The sequence below is a fragment of the Ooceraea biroi genome, chromosome 9, assembly GCF_003672135.1.
Source record: "Ooceraea biroi isolate clonal line C1 chromosome 9, Obir_v5.4, whole genome shotgun sequence".
Classification (NCBI taxonomy): Eukaryota; Metazoa; Arthropoda; class Insecta; order Hymenoptera; family Formicidae; genus Ooceraea; species Ooceraea biroi.
In genome coordinates, this window is record NC_039514.1 from 10,944,426 (window position 1) to 10,966,518 (window position 22,093).

Here is a 22,093-nt window from a genome sequence, read left to right on the forward strand (position 1 = left end):
GTTTCGTCAAGAACGACAGACCCGCACTTACAGGATTACACTTTATTGCCAGGTGGTGCACGCCGCGCAAAGAATCCGCTTAACTTCGTAATAAAACTTCGTTTTCACGGATACCGCGCGCTTTCTCGATTTACTGTATTCGGATCTCGTCGTTGTGCCCGTTGCGCAAGGGGTAATATATAGGTCAAATTATATTCATCCCGCGAATTTCTCGCATCTGCCAACCGCGCACGTTTCCCTGCGCTCGCTTCATTATGTGGATGTTTCAGCGAGTTCGAGCGGATAAGCCACAAGGAGAAAAGACTGCCGCTCTTGCGATCGGACCGAACTTCTACCGCAGTTATTCAGTTCGCCGCACGAATGCACTTCCGGAGTCCAGATGCCGACGTGGCGTATTTGGCAAGCTCGTTAAACAGTCAGGAAGAAAAAGAGAGAGAGAGAGAGAAAGAGAAAGAGAATGACAAGCAAGCGCAAAGTTCCGTTGCTTTTTGCGTGCTTTGTGCACTTTGCGACGACTGCGCCGAAGTAACGCTGAAAGACTGTTAACTGAATTGTCAAGTGCCTCGACGGCGGCACACAAGGCAGAAATGCTTCGAAAATACCCCACTCAACTTCCGTCATCCTCTTACGTTCGAAATAACGGATTGCACATTTCGTCGTAAGGAAATTCCTCAACGAGTGGAGAACGCGCCACGTAAGCGGAAAAGAAACATCGAAGTAAAGGTCTATTTCTCCCTTATGCAGTTTTGTTTAATGTTGAATCTTCGATTTGATTAAATTGGTATAAGCTCTCCATCAGCTCATTTGGGGGGGGGGGGGAGGAAGGAATTTCGCGAGTAACATCTAACAAACTTTGGACAATGTACACGTTACGATAAGTATGATAAATTAGCAATTACTCTTAATCACCAGGGATCGTATTCTAATTACTACCAGTGGTGAATATTGTATATGCACATTATCAATATTGATACTCAATATTATAGAGAAACCTATTGAGTTGTAACATGTCTCGCTTATTTAGTTTTTAATAACGAATGTATGTTACAACCAAATATTTTTTCGAAGAGAAATCTGACAACTTGTATTCTTTTTTGAAGACAAGTACGAGAACACAACAAATGTTTATTATATCTTAAGATACTGAGCGGAAGTTCTGTTTATCTTATAAAGTAGGCCATTCCCTTAATTGTACCGTGATATCGATTGAATTTACCGATATTAGACAACATTTATACAACGCACAATACAATTAATTAATAGCTGTGCAACGAGCGTTTCTCATAAGTTGTATTTGCTGATATTTATCAATCAGATTCGATTGTGCTATTTAACTTGTGCGATTGTCAGGTCTGTTGTCCGTGACGGCCATTTATCATGTGCAGTTGCAAAGCAGCTTAATTTTAGAATTATCTAACACGTCGCCGGCCCAGTTTTTGTCGCTGAAACGAAGCATGATATAATTTTCGCGCTTTATCAGCCAAGCTTTTCGTTGGACTTTATCACACAAGCATCAATGATTTAATCCAGCAGAACGCAAACGAAAATGAAATATCTGGCATTTTGGTCAACGTTACGGCTTTTACGTTGCATTTTTAATACAATTTTTGATCATTAAAGAAATAATTTCTTGTTTCCGCGAGCTCCTTAATTTTTCACTCGACACTCGCCGGCTTAATAGAGATGGCTAACGCTACTCGTACCGTCGTGCTTTGCGTCGTTATACGCCATCCGGAGAACGGTGGTCCGAGCTAGCTTAATACGGCAAACCACCCGCATCCCCGCATCCAGAACGTAATAAGGGTGCCGGGAACGTATCCTGTTATCAGTGCCGAGGAAAGCGCGTTGCCACACCACAGTCGAAACTTTCCTCTCTATGTATTACTTCGCGCTAACTTCTCCCTTGTCACGTGCACACCTGTTCTCCCTAAGTGATTCCCCATAGACGCAGACACGTGCATCGCAGACACATAGCACAGCGTGGAAAACAACTTCGATCCACGTTATGCATTTTACCCGTTTAATTTGAAAATAACACGTCCATTCGTATTATTTTAAAAACACACATAAATCGAGTATTCATTCAAAAATACACTTTAAGTGTGCAAATATAACACCTTTAGACTTGCAGTATGCTACCGCGCGTTTACCGAATTTAGCATTGCACTCTCCACGTTATGTGGACTGTACGTAGTAGTGCAATTTTTTTTATACATTCCAAAATTATCTGCAATATCCAAAGATCGATTGCTATGTCAACAAAATTCGTCGATCATCGGGAAGAATTTTAAATTTAATGTCGTGAAAGGCACAACACAAATGTTCGAATAAGGTTCAATAGGTCTAACTCTAACAAATCACGCGAGAAAATTTCGCGCGAACAATGTATTCGGCCATCTCAACATTGCATGCACGATCGAGAAGGCTATTGGAACTGCAGTTGAACGCAAATCGAACGAGCAAAACGGACAAGTTCCTGCAATTCTTATTCCACCGTTTTGCATGCTTACTTCCGCTCGTTATGCTGCGATCGCGACGAACTTTCGTCGCTCGTTGAAGCTTATTACAACTTTCAATGGATGTTTCCGGTTGAAACGCACCGAGACGCACTCGATGCCGAGTATTTGATGGAAATTTTTACCAAGTCGAGAACCGGCAAGCCGTCGGCGAGTTTCTCGCCGGAAAAGCATGGAGACACATGAGAGCATATTGATACAATTTATCTCGTGTTGCGCTTTGCAAACCTCGTGCTGACTGTCACCGAACTCGCCGCAAATAGTAGTTCATCGAGCACATCTTCCTCGAGTTTGCCACGGTCGCGGATAACGCGACGAACTTTGTCCATCGCGTGCTCCCGGAGAGTTCAAATCAGACGGAGAATTCGAGGCGAGTTCCGTGGCATACCTGACACATCTGAGACAAAAGTGTTATGTAATATTATACAGGGAAGGGGCTTAGCTTCCCTCCTCCGGAATTTATATCCAAGTCCAAGTTTAATTAGCAGCGAGATTAACGTCGGACTCTTTCGGTCCCCGAGGGAAATGTTTAGTAAAGTTGGTATACATATAAGGCACATTCGTATAAAATATGTATAAAATATGTATTGCATTGCATAAATCTATTTCTCTTATAAGCGATATATAAATTAGTAATTTAATACACTAAATATACTATATATGTATATATAAATAAAAAATTTTATAAAATTCTTTCAAAGTTCATAAAGCATCACTCGTGTATAATCATTTGCGCGGAAATTTTTAGTAAAAATGTCAAGGAAAGCGTGCCGTAATGCTCCAGTGGATATAATTAATATGAAACGTTATAATCGACAAGAACAGTCTATCGCAAGACGGCGTGCTCGGAGTTGCTGTTTACCGCAACGGCTTACGATGCTGTAAGACAATGTACATCACGAAGAGCTGACGCTATAAACCTCTCTCAGCCGTTTGCTGCAGGCGCGACTCGCACAATAATGCTTTAAGCCCCGACTCATCAACGTTTCTGCGTGCTTAACGATCAACAACACGTTCTTATCTTGCTGTACGCGGAATGACCTGGTTCCGCGCTTCGATATGCATATTTATACATCTCATTTCCGGCGGTTGTTCCACGGTAATTAAATAGTAATATATAATGTGATAACAATAGCGCCGAAGTGCAACCATGAACAAAATTTATGATCATTAATTATACTGCGACTGTAACTTTGTTATACCCGTCTAATTGAAAATTAAATTCTCGCGAGAAATGTTAGGGGAAGGTAAATTACAATGACATCTTTTTAAAATCAATTAATCAGTTTCATTACGGCAATAATTATAATATAACACAAATGTGTATCATTACCATAATAACGCTTATTTTCGGTAACCAGGCCGAATGTAATTCGAAATTCATGTAATTATTTAGCAAATGTCAAAAAATGTCAAATGGTATCGAGAGTGAAAGAAGCGAGGGAGCTATCCGTCGTTCTGAAAAATGATTGGAAATCATTGAATCCCCGTGCAAGAGTCGCGTTCGAGCGCTGGTCTAGTGCAGTTCGTGAGTGGATCGTAAGTGATACGTATGATAAGGCATCTCTCTAGTGTTTCGGTTTCGCTTTTCGCTTCCTATTTCCTTTTTCTTCCTTGACATATTTTTCCTTTCTTTTCTTTTGTTCTCTCATTACTTTTCTCTTCCTTTCCACCTTTTTTCCTTTTCTCTTTTCCTTAATCATGTCCGAGTCTAGTCCTGGGCAGAGTCTCGATCTGGGAGGACAGTCTTTCTCCTCCTCCTCCTCCTCTTGTTATTTTATTTATAATTTTGTTTCTTTTCATAAACTTCAATTCATAATTGACGATTCTCTTTCTTCACTTTATTATTCATACAAAGAAGTTACAAGTCCTCAAGGTTTTACTCTGAGTCCCTTATTATTTAACATTTATGTTCGGAAATTACACAGTCAACTGGTTCCGGGCTGTGAGATTTTACAATTTGCTGACGACACGGCGATTTTTACTCAGTGCCGTGTCTTGACAAAAGGCCTTACGACCTTTGAAAAGTCGGCCACAAACATTTTTTGTTTTTTGAGAGAACGAGATCTCGAAGTGTCTCTTGACAAATCGATATTTATAGTTTTTACGAGAAACCGTTTGGATCTCTCTTCGATTTCTCTTCATATTAATAATATTGCAATTTTTCCTTCTCAACAAACGTAATTTTTGGATGTTATCTTAAATTACAAATTGTTTGGACATATCGATTATTTATTTAGCAAGGGTAACAAACTTGTTAGCATCCTTAAATCTCTTCGAGGCGCTCACCCCTTTCTGCTTGAGTCCCACACTTCCAGCCGCGGGACAAATCGCGAGGACGATTCCCATTAGTGACGTTTTTAGATAAATTGATAAAAAAAACTATGAGTCGGCAAAAAATCGGATTCCTTCTCCAGTGCGAGCGAATGAACCGACCTATTTGCACAGAAGGAAGGAGGGCCGTTACAACGGCTAAGTCGCGATCCTTGGCAATTAGTTTTTCCCGGTAGAACGTTTCCCCGTGGCACCGAAAGTTCACGTAAATGGCCTTCCGTTGCCGGTGACGTTTACGGTAAAATTGATCGTTATTTCGGCGTGTTATAATCCTCGAAATCGATTTGCGAGCGCGTCTGGCCATCCGCATCGTAACTGCCTCGTTTCGAAATATTACCGCAGCTGGACGATCGCCTGAGACATGCTTAATGGCTCGTACATACGTATCATCCTTTACACGGTACCACACGCGTGCCACTCCGACCTCCTCCGACTATTCAACAAAGCGCAACTCGTTTTCAATTTTCTCGCGGCCGCGATAAATCGCGATAAAGTAATAATGAATCTTGTGCACTTTATTTACAGTGAGTTCTTTATTGGCGCGTAAGACGGTCTCGACAAGATGGAAACTTAATTTGTCGAGCACTCGTTCGCACTTTCAACAATAATACGCGCGCGACACTATTACGCACGCGTTAATTTGCGTAATACTGATAGCGCGAATAAATGAGTTGTCGACCCATCACATTGACGCGGGCGCTTCATTCCCGAATTCGATTATTTCGCTCCATTCGGAGCATAATTCTATCTGCGATATACGTCTAAGTGCCTTACATGTACATAGCGATTTTGTGCGATGCGTCAAAGCAAAGCAGGAGTCTCAAAGAGCTCCCAGCGAAAATGAGAAAGAACGAAGAACGGGAGTAAACGAAAGGATTGAATAACAGAGTGAACAAGGAGGAATGAGGAAAGGAATGATTTAAGAAGAACAATAACACTTGGCGAATTGCTGTTAATGGTCAATTTCAGGATGTGAACAATTTCATGATAGAATTAGGATTGTATTTAGGAGGGAATAGACACACGTTCGGATTTGCAACATTCATGCAGTGATAATAAATTGTCTGAAAAATAAAATTTTTGGCAATTGAAATTCCTTTATGGGTCCCTTCACTGCGGCAAGACGGATTTTCTTTCGAAAAGGAAAAATCCATTAATACTTAAAGAAAACCACAATGAAAAATTGCAATCTTGGCAGGATTCGAACCTAACATTTCGAGTCAGGTTCTCAGCTTCGACTCTCATTCGCAGTTTACATCATTACTGTTACTGTATTGCCTGATTAGCAGGCAAACAAACTCCGACTCCAGAGAGATGCTAATAGTCAATTTCAGGATGCGAATGATCCTAAAGAGAGTAAACGAAGTTTACTTTACGTGCGATCTTCGCAACAAAGGAATCTATGATTAAGAGCGAGGATGTCCTGCAAAAACTCGAGGAGACACCCTTGGGAATCCTCCTTTTCGATTACATCACGAGTACCGTTGCGTTCCTCAGAAATAGATTTTGTACGTCTCACTTTACATAATGGACGATGACGAACATGCGAGCGGATCTGAATCGCGATTCAGGACAATCGCAAAGAGGACACCGGGTGACGTCCCGAACGTTCATATTTCAGGGACAGACAAATCTCGTGGCAAATTCGTCATTGATTTTCCCTTAATAAATTATAAGTTTCCACGAGTCGAGGAGATTTTTATCAGTCGTGCTTTGGAGGGGCAAATGAATAGCGTAACTTGAAACTTGAGGCAGACTCGTCGATTCGGAAGAATTTTAATTTGAGCCACAGTCGCACGGCTCTGAGATATCTAATCTCAAACTTGGAAAAGTTACATTGATTTCTTAATAGCGTGCCGGCATGTTCCACCGAACGCTTCAGATGTAAATCTGTAAATTCGGAGCGCTTCCTCTGCGAGAGTTCCATGGAATTTCTCGTCAGGATGATTTCGTTGATAACGATCGACGGAATGGGGGCGCGTTACAACGTAGCATAAATGGACGGGTCCGCGTGTGTAATCAACTGTTATCGGCGAATCGTGTGTTGTGCGTTCAGGCTCATTGAATTAATTCCGGAGATCGCGGACGCCGTTCATAATCGGGTTTACGCGAACGCGAAATCTCGTCGCGCTCACTCGATCCAATTAGCCGTCACTGCCGGCCTCATTTGCTCTACTTTAATTACGACCTTCGTCCCGAGCTTGGCGAGTCTAGTCCACCGTCGACGAATTCGTAGAGGCCGCCGGAACTTCTTTTGATCTTCTGAGCTCGTCGTATGCGGTCCTTTAATTTATTTTGACTTCTTCAATGAAGTGACGTACATTCGGTCTCCACATAAAAAAATTAATGCGATGGATAATCTCGCTGGTGTGAATTATGAAATCAAACATATATATATATATATATATACGCACATTCGCTGAATAATCTATCGCTTCGCGACTCATTGGAGTGACGAGATCAGCCTGGATTTCCTTGAATATTTTCGCGTGCCGACTCGATATCTAACGTCTGTCATATTTCGACAAGGGATCGACAAAAATTGCGTTACCCGTTTGCCGCCGTGACAGCCGGAGATCCGCGTAATCCTCGAAACAACGTCTCCCGGAAGGAGGATGCGTCGGGGGATGAACGCGACGCAAAACCGCAACGCACACGGCGCCCTAAGAAACGTCTTTTTATCGGCGACTTTTTCTTCTAAGATACAAGAAAGGCGCACTGTACAAGATTAAACCGCGCACTGCATTTAACCGCATAACGTTCTTTCCAGCCATTAAATGTGCCGTTTTCTGGGTTAACGTTCGCTGCGCCATACGAAACACACTCGCTTTACGACTAATATCGAGGATCATTATTGACGATACTTCAGATATTAAGGACAAGTTTTACGAGTCGAGCCCACAAACGGGAACCGGCGCATTTGCATTTTAATAGGTATGCGGAGGTGGCGCGCACCACCCAAAGGGCTCGCTCGAAAAAAATGTGCCGTATGGCAGCAGTATCGCACCACCGGAATCTAAAATGGACATTTAGCGATATTGCGATATTATAAATGACGATATTGCAGCCGTGTGTGCTTTAAAGCGGCCCCCGTAAAAGTGCGGGTTAAAAATACTTGCGCGCCAAGTTGAGTCACAAGAGTCGCCGAACATTCAGGAGGTGCATATTAGGGGGTTACACAGAGTGTTGCATAATTATTTTCTCTTTTTTATTTGTCTCCAACTTTTATTTCTCGCGCAGGTGTTCCGCGTGTCCCCAGGCAATTTTTGCGAGACGCCCGCATTACGGGGGATTATTTGCGCGATGGCCGTTCGCCGAAAAATCAATATCCTTTTTTCGGAGGTTTACCCGTGTGGGATCTCGCCAACTCGCGGTACTCTCCTCAAAGTTCAGAAGTCGAGATAGTTAACGAATCAAAGAGTTACTCAGGATGTTGCGAAACTACATGATATTTTGGAACCCTTGAATCCTCCCTCCTACGCTAATTGATAGGAAGTCGCGTACTCGCGAGTTTCCGGATAATTCATTGCCAGTGGAACCACAATGAATCGATTTTGGCGTTAACGCACGGTACAGTTGCGATCTTGCGCGGTATTCGGTGTAACCGAACAGTAATACTGAGATGCCGGTAAGAATTGATTAATGGTAGAATTAATTAATGAAAATTTCATTTGATCGTGCTTGGGGACCGCAAGCTTCGACCTCCGGCAAGTTATCCTCACCACGCTTGTAATTGACGCGGGAATTTAGGGCGAATTGATAAGACGACAGGTACTAATGGGGGAGGATGCTTTCTGATAAAGCGGGAATATGTCTGCCGCGTGAATGATATTGCAAGTAATATGAGAAATTCCGTTAAACGCGCGAAAATCAAACGCAAGTGCCGCGAGGAGAGCAGTCCGCAAAGATATCACAAGAAAAGCTCCCAATTTACAGAGGAACGTTTCTGAGAACTGTAATTCTCTTTCTCTCTCTCTTTCTTCTTTTACTTCTCGCAGATTCTCAAATTACCTCAGGAATAAAGTCCCGAAGTAATACCGCGTTTGTGCTCGCAAGCCACTCCGTAACTTATATATTATATACAGGGTGCAACAAAAGTCTGGAAACGGTCGAATATTTCATAAACTATGCATTTTAGAAAGAAATGTTTCAGACAAAAGTTGTTTGGTTCGAAGAGGCACATAAGATGGTGTCATTGGTTTGACCTTAAGTGAACATGCCAAAGTCAGAAAGAGTTCAACTTTGTTTTTTTAAATTGAACACCCTATTTATTATTGCATATCCTTGTAGCCTTACCTCGAGAGCTTTCCAAAACACTATATGAAAGTATTTTTTCGCTCATTACTCTGTGAGTTATGAGGCTTGAAAGTTATTAGTACCGCCGGCATTAGCATTACCCAAGGTGTACCGCATGGAGGTTGCACGGTCGGATTTACACCTCGTATGTGTGTGTGTGTGTGTGTGCGTGCGTGTGCGCGTGTGTGTGCACGGCAGGGATCAGGACCCCGGGGCTCGTCACTGCTCCGGTATTTCAAGACTCCAAACCCTCCCTGCCGTGACGTGTATTTGTTGTGCGTGCGTGCGTTTCGTTTAGTTGAGTAAGTGTTCAAATTGACCTCTGTCTGCTGCTTGACAGTGGCCTAGTCGTAGATAAAAATTATTTAAAACATTTCGTCTCATCTCTGCCGAGATAAGATCGCTTTGCTGTATTATACGTTCCCTAAGGTCCACAAGACGAAATGTTTTACGAGCCCCGGGGTCCTGATCCCTGCCGTGCACACACACGCGCACACGCACGCACACACACACACACACACATACGAGGTGTAAATCCGACCGTGCAACCTCCATGCGGTACACCTTGGGTAATGCTAATGCCGGCGGTACTAATAACTTTCAAGCCTCATAACTCACAGAGTAATGAGCGAAAAAATACTTTCATATAGTGTTTTGGAAAGCTCTCGAGGTAAGCTACAAGGATATGCAATAATAAATAGGGTGTTCAATTTAAAAAAACAAAGTTGAACTCTTTCTGACTTTGGCATGTTCACTCAAGGTCAAACCAATGACACCATCTTATGTGCCTCTTCGAACCAAACAACTTTTGTCTGAAACATTTCTTTCTAAAATGCATAGTTTATGAAATATTCGACCGTTTCCAGACTTTTGTTACACCCTGTATAACTTATATATATAATATATGCTTATATATAACGTAATATACATTCTGGGAGAGAAATATTGTCGTAAGACGGACGAAAGATCGGTGCGCATTTACAGACTTATATCGGGAATTTCGCAGAGCTCGTAACGTAAGTCAGAACGAATGGAGGAAGTCGGTATCGACCAAAAACGAGATCATGCGGAACGATTTAATACATGTTCGCATACGCGCGACACTCTTCTCTCTGTCTCTCATTCTCTTTGTTCTCCTCGCTTGTAGAATAAAATATGTTACGACGGAGAAAATGTCGCGGGATAATGCAAAGTTGAAAGTATATCATTCGCTCGTGGCTTCTCGGACGTTACGATAAATCTATTAAACGTCCAAATCAGAAAGTGCGTAGAATAACGCACGAATTTTCCGAAATTCTCGGAAAATCGAGTGAACCTGCGCGATAAAATATGAAATAAAGGCATCACGGGAGGAAAGAGCTGTCGAATTTATTTGATCGAAAACGGATGATGTCAGAGAATGTCTCGGGGGAATCTCGTCTTGAATAAACAAACCGTGTTCACGCTCGATGATTTATTTGTCTGCCCGAGGCCATCGCGATAATAATAAAATAGCGAAATGCAGTCGCTGAGAGGCGTTATCCTCTATTTACGCTCGCGGAATTCAGAAATCAGCTTCGGCTGCGGGTGTTCTGCTAGTTTTCAAGATGAAAACCCGTAAGCCATCGTGCCGCGTACAAACATGCGCTGGGTATAACATCTTATTTCTATGTATGAGCATGTTTTCGCGATACAACGTATTACGTTACTCCCGCAAACGTATGTGACATCCTCGGGAGTCGCGGGACACCACTCGAGAGAACCCCGATAGGTCTTTTAGCCTGGTAAAACGCTTTCAATATTTTTCGACGATCGATGCATCCCCCGACGTTGCACTCCTCGACGTTCCTTTGGCGGACTTTCATCCTCTGGCCGTTTCGCCTACGATGGCAGTTTCCGCGAAGCTGCATCTCTGCGATACGGATCGAAATAAAACTGAATGGAAAGACACACGAGGAGGGGATCGAGAGTGCGAGCAGGTTATCGGTGGGAATCTATCGATGGGCAAACAACGACCACGAAAGTATGTACATTGCAGGCGGCGAAAGTATCGCGTCACCCTCGATACACAGGACGAGGGCGTAATTGAGTTTTCTCCCGGATCCTGCGTTTTGGTACTCTCCCATCATCCCGTTCGTACCTGTTCCATCCTTCTTCCATCTCTTTCTCTTCCGTTTTCTCCGGTCTCTCTTTCTCCCATTCAACCCGCCGATGATGTTCCGAAAATGGATAGAAACGATGATGACGAGCTTCTGCGTCCCCTTAGCCCCGAGCGAATTCTATTCGTAGTCGCGTAAACACGGAAGCTTGCATTACACGAATTTGCCCTCTTCGGCGAGAAAGAGACCATCGTAACACGAGCGTCGAAATTAGAAACACCCTCTATTGCGCTAGCATCCCTGCGGTTTGTTAACCCATTAACATTCAACTAGTGCTGATAAGCAAACTGAAGTCATTTATTTTGTGCTCGGCATGCTTGTTATTTATTTCGATTTAATTCGGTTTTCCTTTGCGCGACAGGTACATCCTGAAAAATGAAGAGTTTACGTAATCCTACGAACTTTAGTTTTCCATGTCAAGTCTGAATCGAAACTCATTAATCACTCAATGAAAACAATTTTTTCTGTCTCACGAAAGGTCTCACAGCTCTCGGAAATCAGACTTATAGCAAGATCTGGAGTATCTGATAAAGAATAAACAAAACCTTTAAGCATATTTAAGTGTGATGTGTACGCGTGACATGGCTATTCTCATGGACTTGAGCGCAAAGAAGGATTGTATCGGATCGACGATACGAGATATTCGTTGCACTATCATTATTCTTTCTTTCTTTCGCGTTCCATGTACATTCGAGCCGGCTCCTCGTACAAACATGGAGAGATCCGTTAAACTGGTTCTTTTGTTTGCTTGCTTGAATTGAAAAGGATTCGAGCACGAAGAAAATCAGAAACTAGAAGGGCGCGAAGAGGAAGAGAGAGCGGAGCAAAAAGAGAAAAAGATCAAAACCACGAAAACTTATGAATTCCGTGCTCTCGATCGAGGAAATGTATCTGTTTCCATTTGCTTCTTTTCCCCCTCTATACACTTAAAAGATCCAGAACGACGCGCGTTGACGTTCGCGATATCGCTCCAGCGAAAACTTTACATATTTCCTGCAAGTGGGCGGAGTGTATTTCCAATAAAATTTGTTATCATGAAAAATTCCCCGAAAACCAGATGGGCAGATGGAAACCAAAACGCGGCGAGAGAATCCCGAGCCGAGTCAGCAGCCGGAACGAAGGAATCCTCTCTCGTTCCCCTCAATTTTGATTAATGTATCGCGGTTCGCTTCTCGGAAGGCAACAGAATTGCTCGTCTGATGAAAAACGATTAATCTTTGCAAAATAAAATATTATATTACATGATATATAATAAAGGAAACTTAACTTTCGCACGTGTGCAGGATTCTTTCGAGTGTTTGCGCGCTAAAGCTCCGTAATTTCACGTCCTCGCAGTTAAAGAGTAATTATCGAGTGCAGGATACAATCGCTTTATACCGACAAGAAATCCTATTTCCTTCCCGCAGACGCAGTAGCCGGATATAAATTCGCGCAATCATCGAGAACGGCTTACTTCCCTGCGCGTGAACCGCCCCGAGTACTTTCATCAATCAGGATAATTGTGTCTCCGTGGAATCTTGTTGACAGCTTAAGGGGACTCGGCACTCGGTGACGTACGGGCCCTTTGTACCGCACACGGGGTGTAAAACGCACACTGTGCTCAATCTGATCGAGAATAAGTGAGCGTCGTTTGTGCGAATTATTTATAAGAGCGTCTACAAAGACAAATAACGTCTCGCGTTATTTTGTGAAAGACCACAAAAGCAGCAAGGATTTTATGAAGAACTATTCTGAGTATTCGGAATTTGACTGAGAGCGCTTTGCAGTACCATTTGCAAAGTTACCATTTCGCAAAGTCGCATCAAGAAATGCTTCTGTAACGAGAATATTCCTGAAACTTACAATAAAATACATCTTTGCGTTACAAATGAGAAATATAAACTATTAAAAATAATGCAATACTGTATCTTTATTCATCTTTATCTTCGCAAGAGTTCAGTATCGAATATCATTTTTAATGCGCCTTTTTTCAATCAGCAAATTGCGCTTGAGTCGCGCCTTTGAGATTCTTCTTGCTCAAAGCTGTTGCTTAAAAAGCCGTCGTAATGCAAACACTTTGGTAACGCGATGCGACATGCGAAGACTCACAAAGATCCAATTATACCGTGAGCGTTTCATCGCGAGTGATGAGAGGTCACCCGATAGAAGAATCCTTTCGAGAGGACGACTATGAGCGTCCTCGTCGACGTTGTAGTAATAAGTTATTGCAACGAATAGGACAACACGAAGGCGAAGAGAACAGAGAAAGGGATGTGCACAACAAGTAAATCGTGATAACGAACAACCCCAACAAACGGATGGACAGAAAGGGATCAATTCCGCGCATAAATCGATCGTCCGGTGACCCGTTTCGTGAAGGCGACCCGGAATTTATCTCCCAGGAAGTCTCGTGTGTTTCCCCCGTTGCCATGCCACCCGATGGTTCGGTAATGCCAGGCCCTCGGTCGAGACTCTTTTCACTCCCGAATATGTCACCCTCCGCTCTCTTACGAGCTCTTTTTGAACGACTACGTGCGCGTCTCGCGCATACCGGTGCATTTAATTGCGGCCACAAATCTGTTTTATTGTTGGTCGTTTGCGCGCGCGAGCAATAATACGGATCGCAATGCTCGCACGCGCAATTTCGGGGCGTTCGCCATAATCCTCGAGCGAGTAATTGGAGAATAATGGGGAGGAAGAGAGATAGATATTTGATATCAAAGGATTGCTCATGACCCTGCACGTGGCAAATATACAAGTGTGATTTACGCAAGTTCACTGTTTTCCATTGTATGTAAAACGTTCCGAGACAATCGTGTTAAATTTAGAGATGAGGAAAACGCTCTCTTCCGTTTTCATCTCTTTTTAACGCTGAAAGAGGTATTCTGTTGACGAAACTTTAGAAACTTTACAAAACTTGCACAATTTTTTATTTAAATAGAAAGAATTAATTTTTTTAATTATATTAACTCTTTGAAGCATAGTATAGTGGAAAAATGTCTCACTATTTTAGTGCTTGAACGTGCATGATGAGACATTATTCATACCACTTCTAAATCGTGAAATAACTAGAAGCATAAAGATTTACACCCACTTATTTAATATAGTCCCACTTATTTAATATAATTAGAGTCTCTCAACAGATGACAGACGTCAATTATTTTTGTTTTTATTATTTTGTGTAATTTTTTATTCCAAATTAAAATAAAACTATTTTGTCACATTTTATACAAATAAAATTCCTGTGCAGCTAGGCATTTTTTTGTTGTAAAATCCTGTGCTTCAAAGAGTTAATAAGAGGAACGTTGTTCCACGTATATTCACAGCATTCGTTGATCCTTACAGGTGCGTTCGAGATCTCTTACCCAACTGGACGCCCTGAGCAACAGCATGCTGGACACGGGGGAGCACCGTCTGGGGGGTGATCCCTCGCAGCAGCAACCTCATCAGCTGCACCATCCTCAGCATCAGCAACCCCATCCACTGCAGCACCACCCGCAAAGCGTCGCCTCCGAGTGCAATCCTCGATTTCTAGTGCCGAATGCACCATCGGTTGAGAATGTGCACCCCAATCGTACCAGGCACAAACTCTCGCGATCTCAGGTAAACAACATTTCTCGTAATGTTAATTAATATTAATCTTGACACGTTATTCATAAAATTATATCTTGATGAATATCGCAAATCCTTGATAATCGCAATTGCAATTTGGAAAAGATTTCTCTTCTTATTTTCGCTTCCATTTCTGTATTTTTGACGTGCTTAATTAATTTCTTTGTTAACGTTCTTAATAAACAAGAACTTTAAACTATTCTCTGTCGAAGTTTCGAAAGTAATTTTTCTTTTTGAATCTAAATGCATATTATAAACTTTATGAAATATTTGAAGCTTTTGTTAATTAATATCTTATTAATTAAGTCAAAATTAAGTTTCTGTTACGGTAAAATTCGAGTTACTTGAGAAATAAGATTCTTTTATCTTTTTGCGTTTGCCTTTTCTTTTAACCATATAATCAACAATTCATTAATACTTACGTTAAATTTCTTTTGAAAAAATCTCTTCAATTTCCAACTGAGTATATCAATTGCCATTGCTTTAATATAACGATATATACTCAAGAATCTAATCCGCGCGACGTGGAGTATAATATTAAATATGTAACGGATTATGTAACACTCACGAGAGGGTGGAAAAGGCTGATATATTCCTCGTGGAAATAAGGGGATCGCGCCGAAAAGTTGGATATAACGAGCTGGGAAATTCCGCCCTTATTCGCGGGATTCTGCTTTATTCCGGTCTGGCGAGTGGAGCGTGAATAAAACAAGACGGCGAACTCTCGCGGCCTTTGTATCGTTTTCGCTCGAGTTAACACACGTCGTTCAAGAGGAATATAAATGTCCTCTCTCTTCCGCGTACTCGCTTCCGGTTGCTCGAGGGTTACTCGAGCCGACCGAACTCGCGAGGATAAAATCGCGAGGAACGCGCGTTGACCGCTCGCGAAAATAGAAAACATTTTCACGTGCTTCTCTGGCATTTCTATGCTGTCAAATTTCGAGCACGGTAATTGGAATACGATATTTTCCAACGGAATCGTATACATCGAAACCTCTGTGTAACACGAACCCCTACGCATAGCTTTGTCAAGCGAAGTAATAATTGAAAACATTGCGCTGGTGTTTTGCTGTGACGAATTTATCCTTTGATTCCGCGAGTTGCGATGCAGTTGCTTTACGGATATTGCGAGAGAAACAACCGAGCGAGCTACTATGGAAAATTCGACGTCTCAAGGAACGAAAGCCAAAGTACGGTATATCGAACATAGGATAAGTTCGAGCCTTTGTGCTATCGAAACACTCTCAAATGCCTTTCAAGGGTGCTCTGCGATTTTTCTATAAAGTGACTCGTACATTACGCGAATTGTACTCTCATATCTCAAATGAAAGTTCTGTGTCTCTGATGGCTGAATCCGTGAGGAACATTAAAGCCGGAATAGAACCATATTGTTGACGTGAACAATTTGCAATTAACGATCTTCTGGCGGTAATTGATTTTGTTTGTGAACATTCGTTCATATTTGTATTATTAATTATTAAACATATTATATTTTGTGTAAATTATCATGAACCTTGACAAGCATATGATATATAATGCACGTAATAATGCAAGTAATAATGCACGAGGAGATTAGTGTACGGACGGAATCATTCGTGAAACACGCGCAATCATTTCATGCTCCTACTGGTAGAATTAATTCCTCACCCCAGCTCGAGTCGGTGAAAAAAAGTGCAGAAAACATTTATTATCTAGTAATTTCTAGGAACTCACGGGAGTCGTATCTATATCACGAATCAGCGATCCTCTTATCGTCTTAATCAACATTATTTTATTCTGCTCGAGGAAAGCTATTACGGACTGATTAGCATATTTGTGCGCGTTATCGCTGGGCCGATCTCAGTAAATTAGTAGATGGACGATGCAAATGAGGGTGTCAAGCCATTATTGAACGTGTTTAAGGATTTTTTAAACAACGTCGTTTCTTCTCATCTTTGAATATTACGTGCTGTACGTTAATGTCCATGCAATAAGCGCAAATACCGAAAATGCATATTTAATGGGACAAAAATGCTTCGCGTTTTTATTTTAGAAAATTTTCTATGCATTACCCATTCACATTCGGGTTTTACATTTTTGCATGCAAAACAGCGGAATCTTATAAGCGCGGTCCATGTCAGTTGAGTTGTAATCCGATTCCGCGGTTGATTCCGCTTCACGACTTGCATCTGTTCCGAATAGAATTTACGGGGATAACGTGGTATTCTTTGGCAGCAGGGGATGATTAAACTAACTCTGATTGCACCTGGGAATTGTTCCACAACGCCAGCGCGTTGTCGGTTCTGATGTTTTCATTATAATAGCCGTGGTCGTCGTCGTTTTCTCGCATGGTTATATTACGCTTTACACCATATGAGTTTACACGTTGAATTGCAACCGGGTAATCCCATGAAATTAATTTGTCAATTAGCATAACCCATGAGAGAGAACGAGATCACGTTTTCGCGTAATACAAGCTTCCTTGCGACGTTGCGTAGCGTGATCGCTCGCGCCATCGCGCGAAATCTTAGATCGAATCTTAACTCGCCCCCGTTTGTCTCATCCCCTCGCGTGCTCGTCTTTCTTGCTTCTTTTCTTCCACGAGATACAGTTTGTCCGCGAGAACGGTACAAGGAGCGCCTTATCTCGTTTTACCAACCAACAGCGTTCATTAATTTGCCCGTTCTGAGCTCCGATATTTCAGACTCCCGCTCCGAGATACGCAGCTTGACCGATTCTTTTTAATTTCAGAGTGATTTCCGGAATTATCTCTTATTCCGTCTTCCTTTTATTCCAATTACAAAATATTAAATCGGAATATTAGATATTAAAATACGCGAAATAAGAGAGATAAGAAAAAGTAAAAAAAATGTTATCTGTACCTCGGTGATAGAAGGGAAAAATCTCCCCTTATTACATTTCTTGAACTTTATTGTCATATTTCATTCGTCTGATTATTTCTATATAATGAAGAATCTTCCACGAAGAAGTAAAGAAGAATAAAGCAATATTTATTTTCTTGAAAATTGCTCCCTTTTGTCTCATCTTCATATATACAGTTTATCTTTTTCTCTGTATTAACTCACACGAATAATACCATCATGGCTGTATAATTACTTATACCGAACAGTTAAAAAAATAAAAAATGCATTAGCGTTTTTTCGTGTTACCGTGTTATGTTTTACAGTTTCACCGTGCTACATTTTTCGTAAATATTGAACGCGAAGGTAAGCGCGTGTGCCAGGATCGCGCAGCGTCTTGGAACCTTGAATTGCCAAGCAACCGAACGCTGTCGAACATCCGGCATTCAACGGGTCTTTTGCGAGGGGACGACGAGCTTCTTTGCGTAATCCCCTCGGCGAATAAGTTGTCGGGGATATGAGAAACCCGGAGATATCCGGAGGTACTATGAAATAGCGAGGGAAAACAGGACGGAACATCGGATTGCTATTAGCCGGACTCAGTTTCGCGCAACTGCAAAAAGACCACGATTGCTGAAGCGGCACAAAAGTAGAATCCGATGTACAATATAAACCGAATCAAATGTTAATAAACAATGATTCTCGAATGTCGCTGTAACGACACTAGAGCAACCATTAACAATCGTCACTTGAGGATGCCACGATTGCGTGGCTGATGGCCAGATTTTTATTCGATTTAGTAAACGAAATAGCAGTTTCGAGTGCGTGTGGAAATACAAGTATGTCCCGCAACCCGCATAATAACAGATTACAATGGATCATCAAACGAGAGCATTTAATACGAGTCTTAATCAAACATTTTGTCATTATTTTCTGATTTGACTGAAAAATTTAAATTGTTTAAATAGCAATTATATTTCTTCGCTCATTTGTTACATATTGTTATGTAATTATCGATATAATTACTATGTAAATAATCTTCGCAGAGGGAGAGGAGCGTAAATCACAGTTGTAATACAAAGCAGAAGACTGTTAATTCATGTGGAAGCTTTAAAGCTGAAGCGCCTTGCAATGCAAAATTGCCCGGATTTACCGCAATCTTGCTGTCAAGGTCGCACCTTAATGGGCATAAAAATCTCGGCGAATTGCAAGAGAGTGCGGAATTACTGCAATTTTCCGTCACAAGTGGTCGACGACGGCAAAGCCAGGAGAGTAATCGGCCACGAGGTCTAAAAATCCGCTGAATAAAGTTGATGGCTCGTCTGTATCATCATCATTTTCGAGAGGAACGCGTCGCAGAATAAGATCCGGTTAATAGATTGGACCGTGGCAACGGTCTGTCATTTTAACGACGCGAACACGGGTGGTAATTTGTAAAATACGCCCCGAGCTTTATCAGTATTATCCATGTGGTTTCAGTACATTCACATGCATATCCTCACATACACATTCATCTGTTCCTGAAACCGTGTTGTAAAAAATTCTCACGTAAAAATTATCATTTATTTTTACACAGCTTCGTACAACACATTTCAATTTTGAGATATTTTTGCTAGAAATTAAAATATAGAATATAGAAATTAAATAATATTATAATATAGAAATTAAAACGAAAAAGCAAAATTTTATAACTGTACTTATTAAAACCGATAATTAACTCCTAATAAGATTGCAACACACTTCTGATGTTGTAAATTGCTTTTACGATGCAGAAAATTTTATCATGCCATCTTCTTTAAAATTTCAAGATCCATTCCGTTTAGATCTATATCTACATCTACAGATTTAGATGTAACGCAGGGGCACTTAATTTTATTTATTAGAAGGCTCTCCAGTTTTATTTTATTACTGCAACGGCGGCACACGTCGCTTATTTTAGGGAGACGCCAAATCGCAAATCGTTGTGTTAATATGTCAATAGGAAGGTGTGAGCAAATGTCATATGCGAATGAGGTTTAGACCGATACACATTTCGCTAAAATGCAAGTGGTCGCGTAGGCGTCGATTTGGACTACTTGCAGCCTACGCCTACGCCCGTGACGTAAAAAGGGCTTGTGCGAGATCGTTACGATAGAACAGGCACGAAATCGGTCGAGCATTAAATATGAAACCACAAGTTGAACGCGGAAAATTTAACCAGCTATTCTGCAAAATTCAATTCGAATAAATAAGCGAATAGATCTGCTCAAATGTCATATCGATAATGTGTCCCCACAATGTAACAACGTATCAAGAATTTATCGTGTCCTTTTAATTACACTTTATCGCGTGCAACCAAACGCGATTCGGCATTGATGGTGCATACCTCTGTCAAAGTTAACGCCGATCATTCGAGTCACGCGTAATAATATATGACGAAAATTGAGTCTATTCAAGTTTCGCCTCCCTCACATCTCCTCTCGTGTAATTTAACTCTTCCTCTTTTAACGTCCTTCACTCCGTCTGTTTTGCGAGAACGGATTGATAATTTTCTCACGTGTAGGTTATTAGATAAGAATAAAATTCGTTGAGAAGTCTGCGGTAACGAAATTCCGAGAGATGGTTCTTATCGCTATTTATCAACGACAATTACACAGAAATAGAACATTTATTACACAAAAACAGAAAAAATATAATTAAAACAATACTATCATGAATCATGCAAGAGACACAAAAAATATTCCCTGACGTAATCGAAAAAGAAAAACATGAGAGAGTCGATGTTTGACGAAAAGGGAAAAAAATCGTTATTGATTCAGCCGCGTATGGTGGAAATAAGTCGAAAAAATATCGCGTGATGTAAAAGCGAACAAAACTACTATATCCAAGAGGAAAAAAGGGTTTTTCATTTCCAGGTCAGGTATATCAAGTGTCACTTTTCGATAATCCGCGCCGTTTATCCTGGAGAACGCTGTGTTCCCGCGTGTTTAAGTTAGGCATAACGATTCAAGACGCGACGTGGGCTTGCGACTCATGAAAAATAACCCCATGAACAATAACGGTAACGTTACGCGTGCGTATCCCTTGCAGGAAGTGGCGGTGGAATTTTCATTAAGCAGCCGCACGTGCCTTAGTATCATTGTCACGGACTTCTAAGTATTTATCTTTACTTTGGAAAGGTCCGTGAATTACGTCTCCATGGGGCGACCGTGGACCGCCCCCGTCTGACCCTTCGCCGCTGTCCTTTCGCCAAGGGAATCGATATTATGCAAACGTGGCGATGTTACGTGCACCTTCTCGTGCGGTACGACTCTCTTCCTTCACGAGGAGGAAGGAGGGTACCCAAGCATAATCGCAACTTTAATAACGATGAGACACATCGTGCGATTTCCCCGCGAGGAATACATGCGAAAACGTGATGAAACTACGTTATCATGTTCCGCCAATTTTATGACCGGTGTGATCTGTCGATTGTCACGTAGGAAGTAAAGTCCGCGTTGAACGACCTATAATACCCAATGAAATTTGCAACAGAGTTTCGTTTACGATCTGCGCTGCTCAAATTTAAGGGAAATTCAGAGAAGTCATTTTCGTTCATTGCAGAAAGCTTCTCATGGACTCCTTTTTCTTTCTTAGAGTGATTTATAAATTGGAATAATCTCTTACCAGAAACTGTTTAGATATGAAATATCTGTGTCAAGAGAGAGAGAGAGAGATTCGGGAATAATTTGCTAATGAAAGCACCGCTCAGAACAATAGGCCAAAACCTTCACATGTGTAGGCACATGACAATAGCAAAATAATACAATAATTATACGCTTGTTTGTCAGTCCCAAGCGTTTCTATGACGGTCGACATTTACACAGCTGAATAAACCAGCACGTGCTAATGTCGCAGTATTTGTTTAAATTCGCACATTGCAACAGCTTTGACATCTGTATAATTAGCAAGTTGCTCTTGTTTCCAGTTAAATTCGCTTCATCAGGGCCATGTGACCTCTGGAAGTCCCTTCTTGACACTAAAGGGAACTACGACAATGCAAACGAAGTATGTGCAGAAACGGCGCCCACTATAAACTGAGAGCCAAGGGGGCGCGCACCCCTTCGCTCATTTTGCTCCAAATTACAAGCTCAGAATTACATAGTCGAAGAAACGTTCATGTTGCTTGCGCGCCAACTTGTGTGCCACATGCCTCTTTATGCATCCTATGCGCGCGAACTTTGCTCACGCGTCTCTTGCAATTGCAGTTACGGACTCCCTCCGGAGCTCTATTGCGAAACGAGTACCGACAACGAGTAGAAACGTAGATAATCTTATTTATGCAACCATTGAGCAACCGACGAGCATTCGAGATGGGAAAAATATCCCTTGCACGTGAAGCGCGGCCACCACTTCACTT

At 41.7% G+C, this 22,093-nt stretch overlaps 1 protein-coding gene across 5 annotated transcripts in view; it reads left to right on the forward strand.

Moving 5' to 3' along the window:
* LOC105281622 (pleckstrin homology domain-containing family G member 5) overlaps positions 1–22,093 on the forward strand; it is a 116,862-nt gene that overhangs the window by 72,139 nt on the left and 22,630 nt on the right. For all 5 annotated transcript variants that reach the window (XM_026972511.1, XM_011342963.3, XM_011342961.3 and 2 more), the window contains one exon: positions 14,609–14,866. In XM_026972511.1, the coding sequence (XP_026828312.1) occupies positions 14,609–14,866 (258 nt within the window). The remainder of the gene's footprint in view (positions 1–14,608; positions 14,867–22,093) is intronic.